This window comes from Hyla sarda, chromosome 2, assembly GCF_029499605.1.
Source record: "Hyla sarda isolate aHylSar1 chromosome 2, aHylSar1.hap1, whole genome shotgun sequence".
Classification (NCBI taxonomy): domain Eukaryota; kingdom Metazoa; phylum Chordata; class Amphibia; order Anura; family Hylidae; genus Hyla; species Hyla sarda.
In genome coordinates this window covers 513,279,001-513,302,125 of record NC_079190.1, presented here as the reverse complement: position 1 = coordinate 513,302,125, position 23,125 = coordinate 513,279,001, and the positions used below count along the sequence as shown (strand labels likewise).

Sequence of the window (23,125 nt, the reverse complement as noted above, 5' to 3'; positions counted from 1 at the left end):
ATATATATACGATAAGAGGGATGTGATGACTCCCTGTATCCTGTATATATATGATAGGAGGCCAGGGCCCGCAGACCATGTGGATTGTAGTCAGGGGGGAGGGGCATTCTTAGATATTATAAAGTTAATGTTGCCTTTGGGCGACTTTTCATCTTGTTGCAGGAATATGGGATTCCCAAGCATTTCGGCCTCTTCTACACGATGGCCATCGCTCTGACCATGGAGGGCGTCCTCAGCGCTTGTTACCACGTCTGCCCCAACTACTCCAACTTCCAGTTTGGTAAGAGATGGCGGAATATCACCACTACCTGCAGTATCATGAGCACCACCTACTGCTATACAGATGTAGAAATAAAAGACATGGACGCACATCCAAACGTATGACCATCGTGACAATGGCCGCCGTACAGCCTCACTACTGCCAGCCCCGGTTCTGGACCCCACCACCCCACAGACACAGAGCCTCAGCAACAATGGCCGCCATACAGCCCCACTACTGCTAGACCAGCCCTCGGCTCTGGACCCCACAGACACAGAGCCTCAGCAACAATGGCCGCCGCACAGCCCCGCTACTGCTAGACCATCCTCGGCTCTGGACCCCACCACCCCACAGACACAGAGCCTCAGCAACAATGGCCACCGCACAGCCCCACTACTGCTAGACCAGCCCTCGGCTCTGGACCCCACAGACACAGAGCCTCAGCAACAATGGCCGCCGCACAGCCCCGCTACTACTAGACCAGCCCCGGCTCTGGACCCCACCACCCCACAGACACAGAGCCTCAGCAACAATGGCCGCCGCACAGCCCCGCTACTGCTAGACCAGCCCTCGGCTCTGGACCCCACAAACACAGAGCCTCAGCAACAATGGCCGCCGCACAGCCCCACTACTACTAGACCAGCCCACGGCTCTGGACCCCACCACTCCACAGACACAGAGCCTCAGCAACAATGGCCGCCGCACAGCCCCACTACTACTAGACCAGCCCTAGGCTCTGGACCCCACCACCCCACAGACACAGAGCCTCAGCAACAATGGCCGCCGCACAGCCCCACTACTACTAGACCAGCCCTCGGCTCTGGACCCCACCACTCCACAGACACAGAGCCTCAGCAACAATGGCCGCCGCACAGCCCCGCTACTGCTAGACCATCCCTGGCTCTGGACCCCACCACCCCACAGACACAGAGCCTCAGCAACAATGGCCGCCGCACAGCCCCGCTACTGCTAGACCAGCCCCCGGCTCTGGACCCCACAGACACAGAGCCTCAGCAACAATGGCCGCCGCACAGCCCCACTACTACTAGACCAGCCCTGGCTCTGGACCCCACAAACACAGAGCCTCAGCAACAATGGCCGCCGCACAGCCCCACTACTGCTAGACCAGCCCCGGCTCTGGACCCCACAGACACAGAGCCTCAGCAACAATGGCCGCCGCACAGCCCCGCTACTACTAGACCAGCCCTAGGCTCTGGACCCCACAAACACAGAGCCTCAGCAACAATGGCCGCCGCACAGCCCCGCTACTACTAGACCAGCCCTAGGCTCTGGACCCCACAAACACAGAGCCTCAGCAACAATGGCCGCCGCACAGCCCCACTACTGCTAGACCAGCCCTCGGCTCTGGACCCCACCACCCCACAGACACAGAGCCTCAGCAACAATGGCCGCCGCACAGCCCCGCTACTACTAGACCAGCCCTAGGCTCTGGACCCCACAAACACAGAGCCTCAGCAACAATGGCCGCCGCACAGCCCCGCTACTACTAGACCAGCCCTAGGCTCTGGACCCCACAAACACAGAGCCTCAGCAACAATGGCCGCCGCACAGCCCCACTACTGCTAGACCAGCCCTCGGCTCTGGACCCCACCACCCCACAGACACAGAGCCTCAGCAACAATGGCCGCCGCACAGCCCCGCTACTACTAGACCAGCCCCGGCTCTGGACCCCACAAACACAGAGCCTCAGCAACAATGGCCGCCGCACAGCCCCACTACTACTAGACCATCCCCGGCTCTGGACCCCACAAACACAGAGCCTCAGCAACAATGGCCGCCGCACAGCCCCACTACTACTAGACCAGCCCCCGGCTCTGGACCCCACAGACACAGAGCCTCAGCAACAATGGCCGCCGCACAGCCCCACTACTGCTAGACCAGCCCACGGCTCTGGACCCCACCACCCCACAGACACAGAGCCTCAGCAACAATGGCCGCCGCACAGCCCCACTACTACTAGACCAGCCCCCGGCTCTGGACCCCACCACCCCACAGACACAGATCCTCAGCAACAATGGCCGCCGCACAGCCCCACTACTACTAGACCAGCCCTCGGCTCTGGACCCCACCACTCCACAGACACAGAGCCTCAGCAACAATGGCCGCCGCACAGCCCCGCTACTACTAGACCAGCCCTAGGCTCTGGACCCCACAAACACAGAGCCTCAGCAACCATGGCCGCCGCACAGCCCCACTACTGCTAGACCAGCCCTCGGCTCTGGACCCCACCACCCCACAGACACAGAGCCTCAGCAACAATGGCCGCCGCACAGCCCCGCTACTACTAGACCATCCCCGGCTCTGGACCCCACAGACTCGGCACCGCACCAGTGTGAACAGGTCACTCACCTCACCACTTCCTGCAATGTCTCCATGGTCTCCAGACAGGAGGGAGAGGTTCGGATTGAAGATGTTAGTTTTAGTTCATTAGTAGACAATCCTCAAGCACTTCTTTCCTTCTCTCCTCCTGTCCCTCTCTTAGTTCTTCCTGGCAGTAGCAGTAAGATTTTCCTCAGGTCCCTCTTTCAGTTCTTCCTGGCAGTCATTCACAGTGAGATTATCCTCCTGCCCCTTTCTGTTCTTCCTGGCAGTCATTATCAGTGAAATTATCCTCAGGTTCCTCTCTTAGTTCTTCCTGGCAGTCATTATCAGTGAAATTATCCTCAGGTTCCTCTCTTAGTTCTTCCTGGCAGTCATTATCAGTGAAATTATCCTCAGGTTCCTCTCTTAGTTCTTCCTGGCAGTCATTCGCAGTGAGATTATCCTCCTGTCCCTCTCTGTTCTTCCTGGCAGTCATTATCAGTGAAATTATCCTCAGGTTCCTCTCTTAGTTCTTCCTGGCAGTCATTCGCAGTGAGATTATCCTCCTCTCAGTCTCAGTGACAGAAGTCTTCACTCCCCTCCTCGTTTTCGCAGGTGCAGTGAGTGAACACTTTCAAAGTTTGGTTCTTCCCCAAGAATTAGTTCTTCCTGGCAGTCCTGACAGTGTCCTCCTCCCCCATCGCTATTACTGTAAGGAGACAATACAGGTTGAGAAGCAATGAATGATGGGAAGTTTAGTTCAGTGGTGACAGGAGGAAGTATCTGAGGTCTCCTCCTGCCCTGGAGACACTTTGGTTCTCATCCCTGTAAATCCATTTTATGATCTTCTCTCCGCAGACACGTCCTTCATGTACATGATCGCCGGCCTCTGTATGCTGAAGCTGTACCAGACGCGGCACCCCGACATCAACGCCAGCGCCTACGCCGCATACGCCTCCTTCGCTTTGGTCATTTTTCTGGCGGTCCTGGGGGTGGTATGTACTATGGTCACTATACAATCAGCATATGGCCACCCATAATGCATCTGTTCAAATGAAATAGAGAGATATGAGATAGATAGATAGATAGATAGATAGATATGAGATAGATAGATATGAGATAGATAGATATGAGATAGATAGATATGAGATAGATAGATAGATAGATAGATAGATAGATATGAGATAGATAGATATGAGATAGATAGATATGAGATAGATAGATATGAGATAGATAGATATATGAGATAGATAGATATATGAGATAGATAGATATGAGATAGATAGATATGAGATAGATAGATAGATAGATAGATAGATAGATAGATATGAGATAGATAGATAGATATGAGATAGATAGATAGATATGAGATAGATAGATAGATATTAGATAGATAGATAGATATTAGATAGATAGATAGATATGAGATAGATAGATAGATATGAGATATATAGATAGATAGATAGATATGAGATAGATAGATATGAGATAGATAGATAGATATGAGATAGATAGATAGATATGAGATAGATAGATAGATATGAGATAGATAGATAGATATGAGATAGATAGATAGATAGATAGATATGAGATAGATATGAGATAGATAGATATGAGATAGATAGATATGAGATAGATAGATATGAGATAGATATAGATATGAGATAGATATAGATATTAGATAGATATAGATATTAGATAGATATTAGATAGGTAGATAGATATTAGATAGGTAGATAGATATGAGATAGGTAGATAGATATGAGATAGATATAAATATTAGATAGGTAGATAGATATTAGATAGGTAGATAGATAGATAGGTAGATATGAGATAGGTAGATATGAGATAGATATGAGATAGATAGATAGATAGATATGAGATAGATAGATAGATAGATATGAGATAGATAGATAGATAGATATGAGATAGATAGATAGATAGATATATAGGTAGATATGAGATAGGTAGATATGAGATAGATATGAGATAGATAGATATTAGATAGATATGAGATAGATAGATATGAGATAGATATGAGATAGATATATAGATATGAGATAGATATTAGATAGGTAGATAGATATGAGATAGATAGATATGAGATAGATAGATAGATAGATAGATAGATAGATATGAGAGATAGATAGATAGATAGATAGATAGATAGATATGAGATAAATATTAGATAGGTAGATAGATATGAGATAGATAGATATGAGATAGATATTAGAAAGATAGATAGATAGATATGAGATAGATAGATATGAGATAGATAAATAGATATGAGATAGATAGATATGAGATAGATAGATAGGAGATAGATAGATAGATAGATATGAGATAGATAGATATGAGAGAGATAGATGGATAGATAGATATGAGAGAGATAGATGGATATGAGATAGATAGATAGATGGATATGAGATAGATAGATATGAGATAGATAGATAGATAGATAGATATGAGATAGATAGATAGATAGATATGAGATAGATAGATAGATATGAGATAGATAGATAGATATGAGATAGATAGATAGATAGATAGATATGAGATAGATAGATAGATAGATAGATATGAGATAGATAGATAGATATGAGATAGATAGATAGATAGATAGATATGAGATAGATAGATATGAGATAGATAGATATGACATTGATAAATAGATAGATAGATAGATATGAGATAGATAGATAGATAGATATATAGATAGATAAATATGAGATAGATAGATATGAGATAGATAGATATGAGATAGATAGATATGAGATAGATAGATATGAGATAGATAGATAGATAGATATATAGATAGATAAATATGAGATAAATATGAGATAGATAGATATGAGATAGATAGATGGATATGAGAGAGATAGATGGATATGAGATAGATAGATAGATGGATATGAGATAGATAGATATGAGATAGATAGATAGATAGATAGATATGAGATAGATAGATAGATAGATATGAGATAGATAGATAGATATGAGATAGATAGATAGATATGAGATAGATAGATAGATAGATAGATATGAGATAGATAGATAGATAGATAGATATGAGATAGATAGATAGATATGAGATAGATAGATAGATAGATAGATATGAGATAGATAGATAGATAGATAGATAGATATGAGATAGATAGATAGATATGAGATAGATAGATAGATAGATAGATAGATATGAGAGATAGATAGATAGATAGATAGATATGAGATAGATAGATATGAGATAGATAGATATGACATTGATAAATAGATAGATAGATAGATATGAGATAGATAGATAGATATATAGATAGATAAATATGAGATAGATAGATATGAGATAGATAGATATGAGATAGATAGATATGAGATAGATAGATAGATATATAGATAGATAAATATGAGATAAATATGAGATAGATAGATATGAGATAGATAGATAGATATGAGATAGATAGATATGAGATAGATATGAGATGGATAGATAGATATGAGATGGATAGATAGATATGAGATGGATAGATAGATAGATAGATAGATATGAGAGATAGATAGATAGATATGAGATAGATGGATAGATAGATAGATAGATATGAGATAGATGGATAGATAGATAGATAGATAGATAGATAGACTGACTCAGGGCTGTTCTGATGATTTGGTCTTTTCCTCTAGGTTTTCGGGAAGGATAACTGGTGGTTCTGGGTGACCTTCTCCATCATCCATGTGGTGGGGTCCCTGGCGCTCAGCACCCACATCTATTACATGGGACGCTTCAGGATCGGTGAGGACGGGGATCCCTCGTGTTATTTGGGGAGGGAAGATAATATTCTACACACCAGAGACTTCCTGTCCAGTTATCTAGTTCAGTGTAATAAAAGACATTGGGGGAGATTTATCAAAACCCGTCCAGAAGAGAAGTTACTGAGTTGCCCATAGCAACCAATCAGATCACTGCTTTCATTCTTCAGAGGCCATTTCAAAAAATGAAAGAAGCGATCTGATTGGTTGTTTCCTGTCAGCTGATGTATATAAACACAATACGAGACACTGGGCCTTGTATATTGTGAGTGTGTGGTGAGAGGATATAGATTCTGTATATATATGTGACCCCTTCTCTGCCGGTCTCCTCCTTTCTGACGCTCTCCATCTCTCTCCTCCGCTCTCCTCACAGATGTCTCCAATGCAGGTAACATCCTTCTTGTCTTCTGTGTCCCTGTACAATAAAAAAGTGTGAACACTGTGATTTAAAGGGGTACTCCGCCCCTAGACATCTCGTCCCCTATCCAAGACGTAATCTCAGGGGTCCGTTGTTTGTCCGGGCATGCTGGGAGTTGTAGTTTTGCAGTATTATCACAATCTAGAGGATTTTTTTTTTTTTTTTTTTTAACAACCAGGGTGCCTCCAGCTGTTGTAAATCTACAACTCACAGATTGTGAGAATACTGCAAAACTACAACTCCCAGCATGCCTGGACAGCCGTTGGCTGTCCGGGCATGCTGGGAATTGTATTTTTGCAACAGCTGGAGGCACCCTGGTTGGGGAACACTGCCCTACAGTGTGAGAATACTGCAAAACTACAACTCCCAGCATGCCAGGATAGCTGAAAGTTGTAGTTTTGCAACAGCTGTAGGCACCCTGGTTGGAAAACACCACTCTATGGTGTGAGAATACTGCAAAACTACAACTTTTAGCTATTCTGGCATGCTGGGAGTTGTAGTTTTGCAACAGCTGGAGGCACCCTGGTTGGGTAACACTGCCCTACAGTGTGAGAATACTGCAAAACTACAACTCCCAGCATGCCAGAATAGCTAAAAGTTGTAGTTTTGCAGTATTCTCACACCATCGAGTGGTGTTTTCCAACCAGGGTGCCTACAGCTGTTGCAAAACTACAACTTTCAGCTATCCTGGCATGCTGGGAGTTGTAGTTTTGCAGTATTCTCACACTGTAGGGCAGTGTCCCCCAACCAGGGTGCCTCCAGCTGTTGCAAAACTACAATTCCCAGCATGCCCAGACAGCCGCTGGCTGTCCGGGCATGCTGGGAGTAGTAGTCTTGCAGTATTATCACAATCTAGAGGAGTGTTTAACAACCAGGTTGCCTCCAGCTGTTGCAAAACTACAGCTCCCAGCATGCCTGGACATCTGCTGATAATTATAATATTAAATTTCCCCTTTCAGATTTCGGAATCTTCCGTCGCATCTTCCAGATCCTGTACACAGATTGCATGCAGCAATGCAGCCGGCCCATGTACATGGTAGGTGCCGACCAGAATTGGCGCAATTATAATTGCATTTGATATAGCTCACCCCCCCCCCCCCCCAAAATGATTTCCATCCTGGCGTTTGACTTGCCTCATTGTAATAATAAGCTCCGCCCCTTTTAACACTGTTCATCATGTGATTGCTATTATAGATTTGCGCGGTTTTCCGTGCCGCAGTCTGATTGTCGCCATTTTCCTCCCTCAGGACAGGATGATCCTGCTGATCGTGGGCAACATAGTCAACTGGTTCTTGTAAGTAGCGAACGCGACGTAACGCGGTACCCCGATGGAGGGACGCAGTCTGATCTTCTGCGCTTTTCTTCCAGCGCCATTTTTGGACTGGTTTATCGCCCCCGGGACTTCGCCTCCTACCTGTTGGGGATATTCATCTGTAACCTGCTGCTGTACCTGGCGTTTTATATCATTATGAAGGTAAAAGGGCGCGAAATATACGATATATATACAGTCATGGCGGTAAATGTTGTCCCCCCTGAAATATTTCTATAAGATGAAGTATTCCTCACAGGAAAGGATTGCAGTAACACAGGTTTATTCCCTTTGTGTATATATATATATAGATCTCCTCTCCTCTGTATATATATATTGCAGTAACACAGGTTTTGCTATACACATGTTTATTCCCTTTGTGTATATATATATATAGATCTCCTCTCCTCTGTATATATATATATAGATCTCCTCTCCTCTGTATATATATATATAGATCTCCTCTCCTCTGTATATATATATAGATCTCCTCTCCTCTGTATATATATATAGATCTCCTCTCCTCTGTATATATATATTGCAGTAACACAGGTTTTGCTATACACATGTTTATTCCCTTTGTGTGTGTATATATATATATATATATATAGATCTCCTCTCCTCTGTATATATATATATATAGATCTCCTCTCCTCTGTATATATATATATAGATCTCCTCTCCTCTGTATATATATATATAGATCTCCTCTCCTCTGTATATATATATATAGATCTCCTCTCCTCTGTATATATATATATATATATATAGATCTCCTCTCCTCTGTATATATATATAGATCTCCTCTCCTCTGTATATATATATATATAGATCTCCTCTCCTCTGTGTATATATATATATATATATATATATATATAGATCTCCTCTCCTCTGTATATATATATATAGATCTCCTCTCCTCTGTATATATATATATAGATCTCCTCTCCTCTGTATATATATATATATATATATAGATCTCCTCTCCTCTGTATATATATATATATATAGATCTCCTCTCCTCTGTATATATATATATAGATCTCCTCTCCTCTGTATATATATATATATATATATATATATATATATATAGATCTCCTCTCCTCTGTATATATATATATATATATATATATATATATATATATATATATATATATATATATAGATCTCCTCTCCTCTGTGTATATATATATATTGCAGTAACACAGGTTTTGCTATACACATGTTTATTCCCTTTGTGTATATATATATATATAGATCTCCTCTCCTCTGTATATATATATATATATAGATCTCCTCTCCTCTGTATATATATATGTATATATAGATCTCCTCTCCTCTGTATATATATATATATAGATCTCCTCTCCTCTGTATATATATATATATAGATCTCCTCTCCTCTGTATATATATATATAGATCTCCTCTCCTCTGTATATATATAGATCTCCTCTCCTCTGTATATATATATATATATAGATCTCCTCTCCTCTGTATATATATATATATATATAGATCTCCTCTCCTCTGTATATATATATATATATATATATAGATCTCCTCTCCTCTGTATATATATATATATATATAGATCTCCTCTCCTCTGTATATATATATATATATATATATAGATCTCCTCTCCTCTGTATATATATATATATATATATATATATATATATATATATATTGCAGTAACACAGGTTTTGCTATACACATGTTTTTTTCCCTTTGTGTGTATTGGAACTAAACCAAAAAAGGAGGAAAAAAAGCAAATTGGACATAATGTCACCAAACTCCAAAAATGGTCTGGACAAAATTATTGGCCCCTTAACTTAATATTTGGTTGCACACCCTTTGGAAAAAATAAGTGAAATCAGTGTCTTCCTATAACCATCAATAAGCTTCTTACACCTCTCAGCCGGAATGTTGGACCACTCTTCCTATAACCATCAATAAGCTCCTTACACCTCTCAGCCGGAATGTTGGACCACTCTTCCTATAAGCATCAATAAGCTTCTTACACCTCTCAGCTGGGATGTGTGACCACTCTTCCTATAACCATCAATAAGCTTCTTACACCTCTCAGCCAGAATGTTGGACCACTCTTCCTATAAGCATCAATAAGCTTCTTACACCTCTCAGCCGGAATGTTGGACCACTCTTCCTATAACCATCAATAAGCTTCTTACACCTCTCAGCCGGAATGTTGGAGCACTCTTCCTATAACCATCAATAAGCTTCTTACACCTCTCAGCCGGAATGTTGGACCACTCTTCCTATAACCATCAATAATCTTCTTACACCTCTCAGCCGGAATGTTGGACCACTCTTCCTATAACCATCAATAAGCTCCTTACACCTCTCAGCCGGAATGTTGGACCACTCTTTCTATAACCATCAATAAGCTTCTTACACCTCTCAGCCGGAATGTTGGACCACTCTTCCTATAAGCATCAATAAGCTCCTTACACCTCTCAGCTGGAATGTTGGACCACTCTTCCTATAACCATCAATAAGCTTCTTACACCTCTCAGCCGGAATGTTGGACCACTCTTCCTTTACAAACTGCTCCAGGTCTCTTATTGGAAGGCGCCTTTTCCCAACAGTAATTATAAGATCTCTCCACAGGTGATCAATGGGATTTAGATCTGGACTCATTGCTGACACTTCAGAACTCTCCAGCGCTTTGTTGTCGTCCATTTCTGGGGCTTTTTGACGTATGTTTGGGGTCATTGTCCTGCTGGAAGACCCAAGATCTCGGACACAAACCCAGCTTTCTGACACTGGGCTGTACAGTGCCACCCAAAATCCATTGGTAATCCTCAGATTTCATGATGTCTTGTACACATTCAAGGCCCCCAGTGCCAGAGGCAGCAAAACACCCAAAACATCACTGACCTCCCCCATATGTCACTGTAGGTACTGTGTTCTTTTCTTTGTAGGCCTCATTCCATTTTCGGTAAACAGTAGAATGATGTGATTTACCAAAAAGCTCTATCTTGGTCTCATCTGTCCACAAGACGTTTTCCCAGAAGGATTTTGGTTACTCAAGTTCATTTTGGCAAAATGTAGTCTTGCTTTTTTATGTCTCTATGTCAGCAGTGGGGTCCTCCTGGGTCTCCTCCATAGTGGGGTCCTCCTGGGTCTCCTCCATAGTGGGGTCCTCCTGGGTCTCCTCCATAGTGGGGTCCTCTTGTGTCTCCTCCACAGTGGGGTCCTCCTGGGTCTCCTTCACAGTGGGGTCCTCCTGGGTCTCCTCCATAGTGGGGTCCTCCTGGGTCTCCTCCATAGTGGGGTCCTCCTGGGTCTCCTCCATAGTGGGGTCCTCCTGGGTCTCCTCCACAGTGGGGTCCTCCTGGGTCTCCTCCACAGTGGGGTCCTCCTGGGTCTCCTCCACAGTGGGGTCCTCCTGGGTCTCCTCCATAGTGGGGTCCTCCTGGGTCTCCTCCACAGTGGGGTCCTCCTGGGTCTCCTCCACAGTGGGGTCCTCCTGGGTCTCCTCCACAGTGGGGTCCTCCTGGGTCTCCTCCACAGTGGGGTCCTCCTGGGTCTCCTCCACAGTGGGGTCCTCCTGGGTCTCCTCCACAGTGGGGTCCTCCTGGGTCTCCTCCACAGTGGGGTCCTCCTGGGTCTCCTCCATAGTGGGGTCCTCCTGGGTCTCCTCCACAGTGGGGTCCTCCTGGGTCTCCTCCACAGTGGGGTCCTCCTGGGTCTCCTCCACAGTGGGGTCCTCCTGGGTCTCCTCCACAGTGGGGTCCTCCTGGGTCTCCTCCACAGCGGGGTCCTCCTGGGTCTCCTCCACAGCGGGGTCCTCCTGGGTCTCCTCCACAGCGGGGTCCTCCTGGGTCTCCTCCATAGCGGGGTCCTCCTGGGTCTCCTCCATAGCGGGGTCCTCCTGGGTCTCCTCCATAGCTGGGTCCTCCTGGGTCTCCTCCATAGCGGGGTCCTCCTGGGTCTCCTCCATAGTGGGGTCCTCCTGGGTCTCCTCCACATCTTTGGAACTTGTTTGGGGCTGCTTATCCACCATCTGGACTATCCTGCGTTGACATTTTTCATACATTTCTCTCTTCCGTCCATGCCCAGGGAGATTAGCTACACCGCCATGGGTTACAAACTTCTTGATAATGTTGCGCACTGTGGACAAAGACAAATCTAGATCTCTGGAGATGGACTTGTAACCTGGAGATTGTTGATATTTTTCCACAATTTTGGTTCCCAAGTCCTCAGACAGTTCTCTTCTCCTCTTTCTGTTGTCCATGCTTAGTGTGACACACACACAGACAAACAATGCAAAGACTAAGTGAACTTCTCTCCTTTTTATCTGCTTTCAGGTGTGATTTTTATATTGCCCACACATGTTACTTGCCCCAGGTGAGTATAAAGGAGCATCACAGGCTGGAAACAATCTTATTTATCCACAATTATGAAAGGGGCCAATAATTGTGTCCGGACCATTTTTGGAGTTTGGTGACATTGTGTCCAATTTGCTTTTTTTCCTCCTTTTTTGGTTTAGTTCCAATACACACAAAGGGAATAAACATGTGTATAGCAAAACCTGTGTTACTGCAATATATATATATATACAGAGGAGAGGAGATCTATATATATATATATATATATATATATATATATATATATACAGAGGAGAGGAGATCTATATATATAGAGGAGAGGAGATCTATATATATATATATATATATACAGAGGAGAGGAGATCTATATATATATATATATATATATATACACAGAGGAGAGGAGATCTATATATATATATATATACAGAGGAGAGGAGATCTATATATATATATATACAGAGGAGAGGAGATCTATATATATATATATATATATACAGAGGAGAGGAGATCTATATATATATATATATATACAGAGGAGAGGAGATCTATATATATATATATATATATATATATATATATATATATATATATATATATATATATATATATACAGAGGAGAGGAGATCTATATATATATATATACAGAGGAGAGGAGATCTATATATATATATATATATATATATATATATATACAGAGGAGAGGAGATCTATATATATATATATACAGAGGAGAGGAGATCTATATATATATATATACAGAGGAGAGGAGATCTATATATATATATATATATATATATATATATACACAAAGGGAATAAACATGTGTATAGCAAAACGTGTGTTACTGCAATCCTTTCCTGTGAGGAATACTTCATTTTCTTGAAAGATTTCCGGGGGGGACAACATTTACGGCCATGACTGTATAAATATCGCGTTCTGCCGTAATATGGCGCAGACTTTGTTTTCTCACATCCGCTCTATTTTCCTTTCGCAGCTCCGCAGCTCGGAGAAGATCCGTCCGCTCGCCGTCTTCTGTATCCTGGCCACTGCTGTACTCTGGGCCGCCGCTTTATACTTCTTCTTCCAGACTCTGAGCAGCTGGGAGGTGAGAATTTTCGCTTAGATCAGCATTTTTCACAACAGTGTGCCTCCAGCTGTTGCAAAACTACATGCCCAGACAGCTGGGAGTTGGAGTTTTACAACAGCTGGAGGCACCCTGGTTGTTAAACACTCCTCTAGATTGTGATAATACTGCAAAACTACAACTCCCAGAATGCCCGGACAGCCAGCGGCTGTCCGGGCATGCTGGGAGTTGTAGTTTTGCAACAGCTGGAGGCACCCTGGTTGGGGAACACTGCTCTACAGTGTGATAATACTGCAAAACTACAAGTACCAGTATGCCCAGACAGCTCGCGGCAGCCTAGTATGGGAACACTGCTTTACAATGTGACGATACAAGTCCCAGCATTCTGGGAGTTGTAGATTTGCAACAGCTGGAGGCACCCTGGTTGGGGAACTCTGCTCTACAGTGTGAGAATACTGCAGAACTACAACGCCCAGCATGCCAGGATAGCTGAGATTGGTAGTTTTGCAATAGCTGGAGGCACCCTGGTTGGGGAACACTGCTCTACAGTGTGAGAATACTGCAGAACTACAACCCCCAGCATGTCCAAACAGCTGTTACAACAGCTGGAGGCACACTGTTTGAAAAACCATGACTCAGATGATCGCCACCTGCTGGATTCTGGCAGCACTGACATCTAGTGGTGAATAAGGAGACTGCAATGTTCCAAAATTATTTAAAAAAATATATTAATAAAAAATGTCTGTAATTTACAGGAGAGCCCGGCCCAGTCCCGGGAGAAGAACCGCGAGTGTATCCTCATGCACTTCTTTGATGACCATGACATCTGGCACTTTCTTTCTGCGACTGCCATGTTCTTCTCGTTCCTGGTGAGTTCAGGATGTGATGTTGGAGGTGGACGGGTATAGGACCATATGGAGGATATGATTGTAAGGATGTGATGGAGGACGGGTATAGGACCAAATGGAGGATATGATTGTAAGGATGTGATGGAGGACGGGTATAGGACCATATGGAGGATATGATTGTAAGGATGTGATGGTGGACGGGTATAGGACCATATGGAGGATATGATTGTAAGGATGTGATGGTGGACGGGTATAGGACCATATGGAGGATATGATTGTAAGGATGTGATGGAGGACGGGTATAGGACCAAATGGAGGATATGATTGTAAGGATGTGATGGTGGACGGGTATAGGACCATATAGAGGATATGATTGTAAGGATGTGATGGAGGACGGGTATAGGACCAAATGGAGGATATGATTGTAAGGATGTGATGGTGGACGGGTATAGGACCATATAGAGGATATGATTGTAAGGATGTGATGTGGACGGGTATAGGACCATATAGAGGATATGATTGTAAGGATGTGATGGAGGACGGGTATAGGACCATATGGAGGATATGATTGTAAGGATGTGATGGTGGACGGGTATAGGACCATATGGAGGATATGATTGTAAGGATGTGATGGTGGACGGGTATAGGACCATATAGAGGATATGATTGTAAGGATGTGATGGAGGACGGGTATAGGACCAAATGGAGGATATGATTGTAAGGATGTGATGGTGGACGGGTATAGGACCATATAGAGGATATGATTGTAAGGATGTGATGTGGACGGGTATAGGACCATATAGAGGATATGATTGTAAGGATGTGATGGAGGACGGGTATAGGACCATATGGAGGATATGATTGTAAGGATGTGATATGGACGGGTATAGGACCATATGGAGGATATGATTGTAAGGATGTGATGGTGGAGGTGGATGGGTATAGGACCATATGGAGGATATGATTGTAAGGATGTGATGGAGGACGGGTATAGGACCATATAGAGGATATGATTGTAAGGATGTGATGGTGGACGGGTATAGAACCATATAGAGGATATGATTGTAAGGATGTGATGGTGGACGGGTATAGGACCATATGGAGGATATGATTGTAAGGATGTGATGGAGGACGGGTATAGGACCATTTGGAGGATATGATTGTAAGGATGTGATGGTGGACGGGTATAGGGCCATATGGAGGATATGATTGTATGGATGTGATGGTGGACGGGTATAGGACCATATGGAGGATATGATTGTAAGGATGTGATGGAGACGGGTATAGGACCATATGGAGGATATGATTGTAAGGATGTGATGGAGGACGGGTATAGGACCATTTGGAGGATATGATTGTAAGGATGTGATGGTGGATGGGTATAGGACCATATGGAGGATATGATTGTAAGGATGTGATGTGGACGGGTATAGGACCATATGGAGGATATGATTGTAAGGATGTGATGGAGGACGGGTATAGGACCATATGGAGGATATGATTGTAAGGATGTGATGGAGGACGGGTATAGGACCATATGGAGGATATGATTGTAAGGATGTGATATGGACGGGTATAGGGCCATATGGAGGATATGATTGTAAGGATGTGATGGAGGACGGGTATAGGACCATATGGAGGATATGATTGTAAGGATGTGATGGAGGACGGGTATAGGACCATATGGAGGATATGATTGTAAGGATGTGATATGGACGGGTATAGGACCATATAGAGGATATGATTGTAAGGATGTGATGGAGGACGGGTATAGGACCATATGGAGGATATGATTGTAAGGATGTGATATGGACGGGTATAGGACCATATAGAGGATATGATTGTAAGGATGTGATGGTGGACGGGTATAGGACTATATGGAGGATATGATTGTAAGGATGTGATGGAGGACGGGTATAGGACCATATGGAGGATATGATTGTAAGGATGTGATGGAGGACGGGTATAGGACCATATGGAGGATATGATTGTAAGGATGTGATGGAGGACGGGTATAGGACCATATGGAGGATATGATTGTAAGGATGTGATATGGACGGGTATAGGACCATATAGAGGATATGATTGTAAGGATGTGATGGTGGACGGGTATAGGACTATATGGAGGATATGATTGTAAGGATGTGATATGGACGGGTATAGGACCATATGGAGGATATGATTGTAAGGATGTGATGGAGGACGGGTATAGGACCATATAGAGGATATGATTGTAAGGATGTGGAGGTGAACGGGTATAGGGCCATATGGAGGATATGATTGTAAGGATGTGATGTGGACAGGTATAGGACCATATGGAGGATATGATTGTAAGGATGTGGAGGTGAACGGGTATAGGGCCATATGGAGGATATGATTGTAAGGATGTGATGGTGGACGGGTATAGGACCATATGGAGGATATGATTGTAAGGATGTGATGGTGGACGGGTATAGGACCATATGGAGGATATGATTGTAAGGATGTGATGGTGGACGGGTATAGGACCATATAGAGGATATGATTGTAAGGATGTGATGGAGGACGGGTATAGGACCATATGGAGGATATGATTGTAAGGATGTGATGGAGGATGGGTATAGGACCATATAGAGGATATGATTGTAAGGATGTGATGGTGGAGGTGGACGGGTATAGGACCATATGGAGGATATGATTGTAAGGATGTGATGGTGGACGGGTATAGGACCATATAGAGGATATGATTGTAAGGATGTGATGGTGGACGGGTATAGGACTATATGGAGGATATGATTGTAAGGATGTGATATGGACGGGTATAGGACCATATGGAGGATATGATTGTAAGGATGTGATGGAGGACGGGTATAGGACCATATAGAGGATATGATTGTAAGGATGTGGAGGTGAACGGGTATAGGGCCATATGGAGGATATGATTGTAAGGATGTGATGTGGACAGGTATAGGACCATATGGAGGATATGATTGTAAGGATGTGGAGGTGAACGGGTATAGGGCCATATGGAGGATATGATTGTAAGGATGTGATGGTGGACGGGTATAGGACCATATGGAGGATATGATTGTAAGGATGTGATGGTGGATGGGTATAGGACCATATGGAGGATATGATTGTAAGGATGTGATGGTGGACGGGTATAGGACCATATGGAGGATATGATTGTAAGGATGTGATGGTGGACGGGTATAGGACCATATGGAGGATATGATTGTAAGGATGTGATGGTGGACGGGTATAGGACTATATGGAGGATATGATTGTAAGGATGTGATATGGACTGGTATAGGACCATATGGAGGATATGATTGTAAGGATGTGATGGAGGACGGGTATAGGACCATATAGAGGATATGATTGTAAGGATGTGGAGGTGAACGGGTATAGGGCCATATGGAGGATATGATTGTAAGGATGTGATGTGGACAGGTATAGGACCATATGGAGGATATGATTGTAAGGATGTGGAGGTGAACGGGTATAGGGCCATATGGAGGATATGATTGTAAGGATGTGATGGTGGACGGGTATAGGACCATATAGAGGATATGATTGTAAGGATGTGGAGGTGGACGGGTATAGGACCATATAGAGGATATGATTGTAAGGATGTGATGGTGGAGGTGGATGGGTATAGGACCATATGGAGGATATGATTGTAAGGATGTGATGGAGGACGGGTATAGGACCATATAGCGGATATGATTGTAAGGATGTGATGGAGGACGGGTATAGGACCATATGGAGGATATGATTGTAAGGATGTGATGGTGGAGGTGGATGGGTATAGGACCATATAGAGGATATGATTGTAAGGATGTGATGGAGGACGGGTATAGGACCATATGGAGGATATGATTGTAAGGATGTGGAGGTGAACGGGTATAGGACTATATAGAGGATATGATTGTAAGGATGTGATGGTGGACGGGTATAGGACCATATAGAGGATATGATTGTAAGGATGTGATATGGACAGGTATAGGACCATATGGAGGATATGATTGTAAGGATGTGATATGGACGGGTATAGGACCATATAGAGGATATGATTGTAAGGATGTGATGGTGGACGGGTATAGGACCATATGGAGGATATGATTGTAAGGATGTGATTGAGGACGGGTATAGGACCATATGGAGGATATGATTGTAAGGATGTGATATGGACGGGTATAGGACCATATAGAGGATATGATTGTAAGGATGTGATGGTGGACGGGTATAGGACCATATGGAGGATATATGAAGACATAGGCCAATGCCCCTCCAGAATGCCTTGTCTTGGGCCCCTCTAACGTCTTGTCTTGGGCCCCTCTAACGTCTTGTCTTGGGCCCCTCTAACGTCTTATCTTGGGCCCCTCTAACGTCTTGTCTTGGTTCTTATGTTTTGGTTATGATTTCTAGATTTATAGAGGAGATTTATCAAAACCGGTGTAGAGGAAGAGCGGTGCAGTTGCCCATAGCAACCAATCAGATTTCTTCTTTCATTTTTAAAGAGGCCTGTGAAAAATAGAAAGGAGAAATCTGATTGGTTGCCATGGGCAACTGCACTGCTCTTCTTCTACACCGGTTTTGATAATTCTCCCCATGTCCTTCAGTCTCACGATTTCTAGGATGGTCTCCTCTTGTGTCTTGGATCTTCTTACTCTAATATTTTATACGATTATCTCCTCTAATGTCTTAGTTCTTCTCAGTCTCATGGTTTCTAGGATGGTCTTCTCCATTATCCTTGGGTTTTTCTTAGTTCTTCTCGGTCTCATGGTTTCTAGGATGGTCTTCTCCATTATCCTTGGGTTTTTCTTAGTTCTTCTCAGTCTCATGGTTTCTAGGATGGTCTTCTCCGTTATCCTTGGGTTTTTCTTAGTTCTTCTCAGTCTCATGGTTTCTAGGATGGTCTTCTCCGTTATCCTTGGTTTTTCTCTTAGTTCTTCTCATTCTCATGGTTTCTAGGATGGTCTTCTCCATTATCCTTGGGTTTTTCTTAGTTCTTCTCAGTCTCATGGTTTCTAGGATGGTCTTCTCCATTATTCTTGGTTTTTCTCTTAGTTCTTCTCAGTCTCATGGTTTCTAGGATGGTCTTCTCCATTATTCTTGGTTTTTCTCTTAGTTCTTCTCAGTCTCATGGTTTCTAGGATGGTCTTCTCTATTATCCTTGTTTTTTTTCTCTTAGTTCTTCCCAGTCTCATTGTTTCTAGGATGGTCTTCTCCGTTATCCTTGGTTTTTCTCTTAGTTCTTCTCATTCTCATGGTTTCTAGGATTGTCTCCTCCATTGTCCTGGATCTTCTCAGTCTCACGATTTTCTTAGATTGTCTCAGACCTTCCCCGTCTATTGATTTCTAGGGATCTGTCTCTTCCTCTGTCTGTTGCTCCTCATGACTCTGTTTCCCTCCTCAGGTTCTCCTCACCCTGGACGATGACCTGGACGACGTTCGCAGAGACAAGATCCCAGTCTTCTAAGGAGACTCCACTGCCTGCAGACGTCTCCATTGTTCTTTCACGAGCCTGGATCCCAGGCCAGAGCCGAGGATCGGTTTGTCTTCCAAATATCCAAAAGTGGAAGAAGAGAAGGAGAAGAACACGGCTAGAAACCGTGGGAGAAGGAGCGCCCGCCATCCTTTCCTCAGCCCACCAGCTTTCTCCAGAACAAAACCGCTGCCTGTGTGCCACTGCCCGGTCTGGAGGGGGTCATCGTCCTGCAAGACCAAGTCTTCATATCTAAGGAACGTTTGCCCCACAACTGGATCCTGCCCAGGTGCCCATGTTGGTGCCACCTGCTGGTTTGGGTATCTACATAATTGTTGCCAATTTTGTAAAATATTTTTAACCTTTTATGGACTGCCTGGTGCTTGCCGCGCCCCGTCATGTTGACTTTCTTAGTGCTGCTCGTGATGTACAACTTGTGGATCTTCAATTTAATTTATTATAACGTGATTGGTTCGTTTTTTGTTGTCATTATAACCTCAAGACATCAGTGATCACCTGACTAGATGAGACAATATGTCCCCCCGCGGTCGCACTGCCGATACAGAACAAGGTGCTCACCGGTCCCTCCATAGTACTGCCCCCTGACTCCAGTGTTGGATCAGTATTATCGTGTATGTGTCTATAAATAACATCACATGTTAACATTCCCTCATACAAAAGTATCTCCCCCCCCCCCCCCCCCAAAAGTCGCCAGGGTCCAGATCCGTCACCTCTACAGAGATATTTTGTATAACAAAGCCTCATTCATGATGCCCTTAATGGACACTAATCAAGTGTTTCCCAACCAGGGTGCCTCCAGCTGTTGCAAAACTACAACTCCCAGCATGCCTGGACAGCCTTCGGCTGTCCAGGAATGCTTGGAGTTGTAGTTTTGCAATAGCTGGAGGCACCCTGGTTGAAAGCATTGTTCTAATCTGTGCAAAATGTCACTGTCGTTTTGGCATGCTATTCATGAACTAGAAAGATCAGGATGGGCAGAGCTTCGATGTGCATGGAATTGTGGGAGAAGAGATGAAGAACTGAATTTAAACTGGATAAGGGGGGGCACTTACCTTTTAAAATAAAACTAAATTATTGACACTAAATCTATTGGTTGCAATCTGTGGGACCCCAACCGCAAAGTCTAATCGATTCCTGCATCTTGTTACTCTGAAGTCAGCAGAATAGTGAGTGCAGCTCTGGAGTATAATACAGGATATAACTCCGGATAAGTAATGTAATGTTTGTACACAGTGACCTCACCAGCAGAATAGTGAGTGCAGCTCTGGAGAGAGGTTGTGTTCTGCTGAGCTCCTGAGACTTCCACAGAAGCAGTGATTTCCTTCTGCCCCTCCCCAGGTGTGTGGCATACACCTGGGTAGGTTCTCCTGCTATGGAGCCCAGGGGATCTGGAGCTTCATCTTGCACTCCCCGTACCCGGCCGGCGGGGGGTGCCAAGGAAAATGCCACGGCCAATAATCCGGACGGAATTAGGAGAACAACCAGGGCTCACAGTAATGTGGTGCCCCCTCCCCCGTCCTCAGCTGGGAGCTGCAAAGCCTCCAGCAAAAGCCCTGCAAGGAAAAGAAGCTCTTCCAGGCAGAGGAGTGCAGTGAAGGCAGCTGTGTCTGGACCCTCACAACCCCAGCAATGGGGGGTAAAGGGGAACAGAGAATCCCTGGAAACTTTTGGATCGAGAATCCATGCGAAGATGGCTGAATATGAACAGCTTGGAAAGCAGCTTCGTGGCCTTAGAGAAGATCTAAAGTTTGCCATCTATCAAGCGGATCAGGCACCTAAGGCAAAGAGATCAGCATTCAACACCAAGGTGAGGTCTCTGAGGAAAGAGGTGGAGGAGCTTGTGAGGAGGAGATCGGACATTGTGGAGGAGCTTGTGAGGAGGAGATCGGACATTGTAGAGGAGCTTGTAAGGAGGAGATCGGACATTGTGGAGGGTGCTGGGTTTCTTGGTGAGAAGCTAATTCATGAAGAGAGGTTCTCCAGCATGAGGGCCTCCAGAGGTTGTGAAAGTCCGCAAGATGAGGATTGTCGCAGTGAGGAGGAGGAGATGGAGGAAGGTGATGGAGGTGAGGAGGGCAATGTGAGTGAGGGGGATATGGACACTGTATCGGTATGTGCCACCATTGCTACCCCTGACCCCCCACTTACCCTGAGTGCAGACTATATAAACCCGGCTCAGGTGGCCTTACCTCTCTCCAGTGAGGATGATGATGGCAGTGACTGCGGTGAAGGCAGCGGCTTGGCAGACGGGGGTCTCCTGCGGGCGATTGTAATGCAGGAGTCACCCACCCGTCTAGAAAATTTTTCTTTTGGAGACGATTTGGGCCCAGAAGAGAAGAGGAGGAATAAAAAAAAGGGCAAGAAAAGAAAGAAAACTGAGGGACAAGTGAAGTTTGTCTTTTCTCCCTTCCAGCAGTCTGGGTCGGCTGAAAAGTCGGTTCAGGGTGCTGGGTCCCCCAACCTGCCAGACCCCGTTTCTGTAGTGGAGCGGGGCCAGCATGGGGGATACAGTAGTGCACCCAAAATGGCCGTGGGTGCTATAGAAAAAAAAGGGCACCCTCCTGTGAGGGGGGAGGGTGTCCAGTCACCAGAAAATGGCGGCAGATTCACCCGTTCAGTTGAAGTGGGCGGTACTGGTCCTGGCGCTGCAGGGCATTCTCCTGTGAGGGGGGGGAGTGTCCGGGCACCGGACCCTGTTGGTTCAGGGGGCGGTCCCCTAGGTGATGTGGTTGGTACCGGTTCTGGCGCCAGGGGGCACTCCGCTGTAAAGGGGGAGGTTCCCTGTGCGTCGGCTGTAGCGGGAGTAAGTCCGGAGGGACAGTCATTTTGCGAGGGGGCGTGGCCACCTATGTCAGAGGCGGAGCGTGTGTCTGCACCCCAAGAGACGGGAAGAAAGAACTATGCAGCGCCAATTCTGAAACCGGCAGCCATTAAACATGCAAAAGACCCAGCCAGCCCAGTCTGTAACACACCAAGGGAGAGTGTAGGCAAGAGTGAAAGTGAGAGCAAAAATGGTAATGTGCAAAATGTGAATGATGGTGGTGTGCATGGGAGGAGTTGTGGTAGCAGTGTGGATGAGGGGGGAACTTGTGGAGTGCAAGAGAGGGGTGCAAGTGGGGTGCAAGAGAGGGGTGCAAGTGGAGTGAAAGAGAGGGGTGCAAGTGGGGTGCAAGAGAGGTGCAAGTGGAGTGAAAGAGAGGGGTGCAAGTAGGGTGCAAGAGAGGGGTGCAAGTGGA

The 23,125-nt window shown here is 44.6% G+C and overlaps 1 protein-coding gene across 3 annotated transcripts in view; it reads left to right on the top strand.

Moving 5' to 3' along the window:
- The window catches only part of SIDT1 (SID1 transmembrane family member 1), a 169,070-nt gene extending 148,436 nt beyond the window's left edge, over window positions 1-20,634 (top strand). For 2 of the 3 annotated variants that reach the window (XM_056559952.1, XM_056559951.1), the window contains exons 18-27: window positions 163-280; window positions 3,440-3,576; window positions 6,257-6,365; window positions 6,756-6,770; window positions 7,760-7,836; window positions 8,048-8,094; window positions 8,169-8,274; window positions 13,461-13,571; window positions 14,306-14,419; window positions 19,800-20,631. In XM_056559952.1, coding sequence (XP_056415927.1) covers window positions 163-280; window positions 3,440-3,576; window positions 6,257-6,365; window positions 6,756-6,770; window positions 7,760-7,836; window positions 8,048-8,094; window positions 8,169-8,274; window positions 13,461-13,571; window positions 14,306-14,419; window positions 19,800-19,862 — 897 coding nt within the window. In that variant the 3' untranslated portion in view covers window positions 19,863-20,631. Of the gene's footprint in view, window positions 1-162; window positions 281-3,439; window positions 3,577-6,256; window positions 6,366-6,755; window positions 6,771-7,759; window positions 7,837-8,047; window positions 8,095-8,168; window positions 8,275-13,460; window positions 13,572-14,305; window positions 14,420-19,799 lie in introns of all 3 variants that reach the window. The other variant, XM_056559953.1, reaches the window with a different exon arrangement.
- Window positions 20,635-23,125: the final 2,491 nt, after the last annotated feature.